The 4230-nt window shown below is 41.9% G+C and overlaps 1 protein-coding gene across 3 annotated transcripts in view; it reads right to left on the reverse strand.

Moving 5' to 3' along the window:
• cfl1 (cofilin 1) overlaps positions 1 to 1945 on the reverse strand; it is a 6436-nt gene extending 4491 nt beyond the window's left edge. Inside the window, exon 1 of one of the 3 annotated variants that reach the window (XM_046031141.1) lies at positions 1788 to 1945. In XM_046031141.1, the coding sequence (XP_045887097.1) occupies positions 1788 to 1790 (3 nt within the window). In that variant the 5' untranslated portion in view covers positions 1791 to 1945. Of the gene's footprint in view, positions 1 to 735; positions 860 to 1295; positions 1339 to 1787 lie in introns of those variants that run through there. The other 2 variants (XM_046031140.1, XM_046031139.1) reach the window with 2 other exon arrangements.
• Between the last annotated feature and the right edge of the window lie 2285 nt (positions 1946 to 4230).

Genomic DNA, 4230 nt, shown 5'->3' on the forward strand with positions numbered 1-4230 from the left:
TACCCCCCCCCCCCCCCCCATGTTCTTTGAAGTTACAGCAAAGTCAGTTTTCAAAATATTTTACACATTTCTAAACTCTTTGCATGGGAGACATCATATGACACACTGTACGTTTCCACTTCTTCCTTCCCACTGCCTTGCTTTGGCGTAATTTGCCACAATATTGTTTGTCTGTATTTTTTGTTGTAGCAGCAAGCTAACATCACCATGGGGATTACTAAACTCCCACTTTATCTAATCTTAACCAGGGGTACTTTTCTTTACAGAAGTCAAGGTTCAAGTGACTCAACACAAATCTACTCAGTCCAAGTCTTGAATCCCTCTATACAAGGTAACTGTTAAGATCACATCACACAATTTCACTTGCAAACACAGGCCTAATGGGATTGTGTCCAAACTCTTAAAAACAAAACAGTGCAAAAGAAAATTGTGTAGTGGGCAAATAGTTGATGACAGGTTGTTAATGGTGCAGACCCCCAATAAAAAGGCAATTGACAACATAGCAAATATACTGAATTAGATATAATTCTACGAATTAGTTTGATGCACAAAATAACTAAAGCATATTCTTCCGTATCTCTAATGTATGTATGAATAAAAAAAAAAAAAGAACAGGTATCCATTAATTATTCCCTCTTGGTGTCGTATAGTAGTCTAATGGCGTGACAGCGTGCAGCGTGTAGAAACGTCTTTACAAATTAGATGCGCATCTAAAAAAAGATGCGCAGTACAGACCATGAAGATCCAGCGGCCCGTTAGCTTCAGCTAGCAGATCCAACACCAAACTGGCGTTACATAATTGTGACAATTCAGTCAAATATTTACTACATCCTAACAGATACATGGCTAAATTCTCACATTGCAAATGACAGTAAATTAAATCCAACTGCAGATTTGTTATACTACGGCACCAAACAAAATGGTCTTTGCACCAAATTCAGGGTGGGGCCATGAATGCAGCACACGCACATGTGTGCGCTAGCTTGCTATAAAAGGCAAAGCTCTGCTCTAACCGATCGTTCGTTTGACAATTCATTCATTTAGTGTCACAACGAAACTCGGCCATAAACCTACAGATTGTCCGTGTAGTACAACAGCAGACGAGAAGTGGCCTAATTTGGAGCACGTAGTCAGCCAGCGTCCAAAATACTGTTAGCGAGAGAGCCGCGTACAGACAAAGAACAAGAAAATCAGAGCTAGCGCCCTCCATAGTGGGTGTCATTTTATGCCTCTGCTAACGTAGCTAACTCGGCTAACAATATCGACAGCTAATTAGCGCAGAGTCTCTGCTGCACCTGTCAGCGCTGTTATTATGTGAAGCATCGACGAGGTGAAATAACAAACACGATGCGGTGAAACGGCATCATGACAACGATGTTCTTGTTAACTCAAGCGATCTCCTGTCGGCTCTCTGTCGGTGAAACACGGGGAGATGAACGAAATGGCGCCAGCTGTTTTGGACAGTTGGTGTTTTATCTGGTCCGTTATCGCGATCTAGTAAAAACTACCGCACGAAAAAGTCTCTGGACGTGATAAATGTAAAATGCGGCCTCGCCTCGCTCGGTCAAAGCATTATTAGTCGTCCAGATCTCAGACAGCCGAGCTGTTAGCTACCTAGCACCGGTGCTAACAGCGGCTCCTGCGGCACAGCAGCGTTTGATGCTAAAACCAATAAATCATCTATAACATATACCGACCACAAACGACCCCACGTCTTGAGATTAAGTCTAAGTTAGGCGGTCAGAGCAGCGAGGATACAGAAATGATTAAAACGGAGTTAAACCTACCATGGCTGTAGCTCTGAATAGGTCAGCGTCTGCGTGGAAATTGAATGGACTGTGATGATGAATTGTCGGTCTCGCTAACACACTGAATACACCACGTGAACGCGCCTATGAGCGCGACCCTGTCTCGAGCAAGGTGCACGAGCGGGAGCGCATGTCTGCAAACCACGACTGTCCGGCTGTTTTATTTGCTGCCTGGCGTTTCCTTTTGACTTGTGTATAGTCAGTTTTGATAACACAAAGAGGTCGGCAGATCTAATCGATTTATTAATTAGCTTCAGTTCAATATGTTACATACACACATTAAACAGATGATACAACAAAACAATAATAACCTCCCCAGGTACATTTTAACATATTATTAACCACCGTGACACTAATTGGCATCTGTTTGATGGGAACTCTATTTTACGTCTTAATTTTTAAAATCTTTTTTTATATGTTCATCTTATTTTTCATGTGATATCGGCACCTTCTACTAAAAACTGTACTTCCTTTGGAGATGGCGGCCAGCGTGCGTGAACAAATCAAACATACCAAACGTGTGGCGGAGAGAATTGTGGGAATATGTGTTTGTTTGTGTAGTATTTGAATGAACCTACAAATCCCTGTTAATATCAGATGTACAGCATTATAAAAAGGATTTAGTCGTGCTCCATTAGTGCTTGATTAATTAAATTAAGATACCACGAAGATTATGATTAAAGCCGTTGATCAGAGTGTTTATTTATGTTTTTATTGTAACCTAGGCTATTTTAAAAACAAACCATTGTTAGGCTATATATGTTTATAGTCATCATTGTGACAAACGCTGTGATTTCAGTGTGGGTTTCAAAGGCGTCAATCCGCGACATTAATGATTAGGCGTGATAATAAGTGATTAATAAATAAAGCTGCTGTTTTAACCGACATTCAGCAACCAGGCAAAGCGGTTTTCAGGATGGGAGGAAATTATCCGCCACCCATCCCCTTCCTCCCTCCGCTCTCCCCTCCCGTCCCTGCGGTTTTTGTTGGACTCACTTCCAAATATGGAAGTGAACGGTGAGCGGCGGCGGCGGCCGGTGCACGCGCCTCGCTCACAGCACGAGGAGGGCCGAGCCGCGACGCTGATCACCATATAAGGAAACAAGGGACACGAAATTCGCTGGAGCAGATTTTAGTACTCGGCATCTCGTGGAGGGGAGAGAGAAAGACACACAGAGAGGGTCAGTGTTGAGGATGAGAGGCAGCGGCAGACTCCCGGACAGTGGGAAGATGAAGGAAAATAATGAACCATCTCTCCGGAGATTAAAATGATGCTGCCCGCTTTAAAATCACAGCTGAGGTCAATTCATACTGAGGCGGAGCTGTTTTGGTGGAGGGACATGTGTGTTGTAGCTTAACGGCGACGTGGCTGTAAACACAAAGCCTGTAAAACATGACCTACTTTCATTAAATGGCGAAACAACCAATGAAAACAACACTAATTTCCATCACAAACACATGAAATCATAGATCGCCATCATTGTCCTCAAATCTGCCATTGAGTATCTTCTAAATTCACAATATATCTTCCCACCTTAGCGGACAGAAAATACAATAGTTTATAAAAATATATATTTTTAGAAAATGCTGGTGTTTAAAAGCTTATTTTCACTGTACATAGGATATCACATATTAGCTTTATGTTTATACTGCACCTAACATACAGTAGTTTCACTCACACACACATTATATATATATATTATATATATATCGCGACAGCAAGAAGGTCTTAGGTTTGTCCCAGTGTCTGTGTGGGCTCTCTCTGGGTTCTCCAGCTTCCTCCCACTGTCCACAGACATGCAGGCTAGGTTAATTGGTGACTCCAAATTGACCAGATTGTATTTGAATATTTACTTTGTAAGTATCAGTACAACAAAATGCAGATTAACACCTAACCACATGTATAAACAGGAGCAAAGAGCATATAGCTACAGTGGGGGAAATAAGTATTTGACCCCTTGCTGATTTTGCAGGTTTGCCCACTTACAAAGAATGCAACGATCTATAATTTTAATCATATGTACATTCTAACAGTGAAAGACAGAATCCCAAAGAAAATTCCAGAAAATCACATCATATGAATTTATAAAAATTGATAACCATCTGATGAGGAAAAACAAGTATTTGACCCCCTGGACAAACAGCATGTTAATATTTTGTAGAAAAGCCATTATTGGCCAGCACAGATGTCAAACGGTTTTTATAGTTGGTGACAAGGTTTGTGCACATTTCGGCAGGGATGTTGGCCCACTCCTCCCTGCAGACAGCCTCCAAATCATTCAGGTTCCGAGGTTGTCGCCTGGCAACTCGAATTTTAAGCTCCCTCCAAAGATTTTCAATTGGATTCAGGTCTGGAGACTGGCTAGGCCACTCCAGAACCTTGATGTGCTTCTTCTTCAGCCACTCTTTTGTTGCTTTGGCG

The sequence above is a fragment of the Micropterus dolomieu genome, linkage group LG19 (genome assembly GCF_021292245.1).
Source record: "Micropterus dolomieu isolate WLL.071019.BEF.003 ecotype Adirondacks linkage group LG19, ASM2129224v1, whole genome shotgun sequence".
Classification (NCBI taxonomy): domain Eukaryota; kingdom Metazoa; phylum Chordata; class Actinopteri; order Centrarchiformes; family Centrarchidae; genus Micropterus; species Micropterus dolomieu.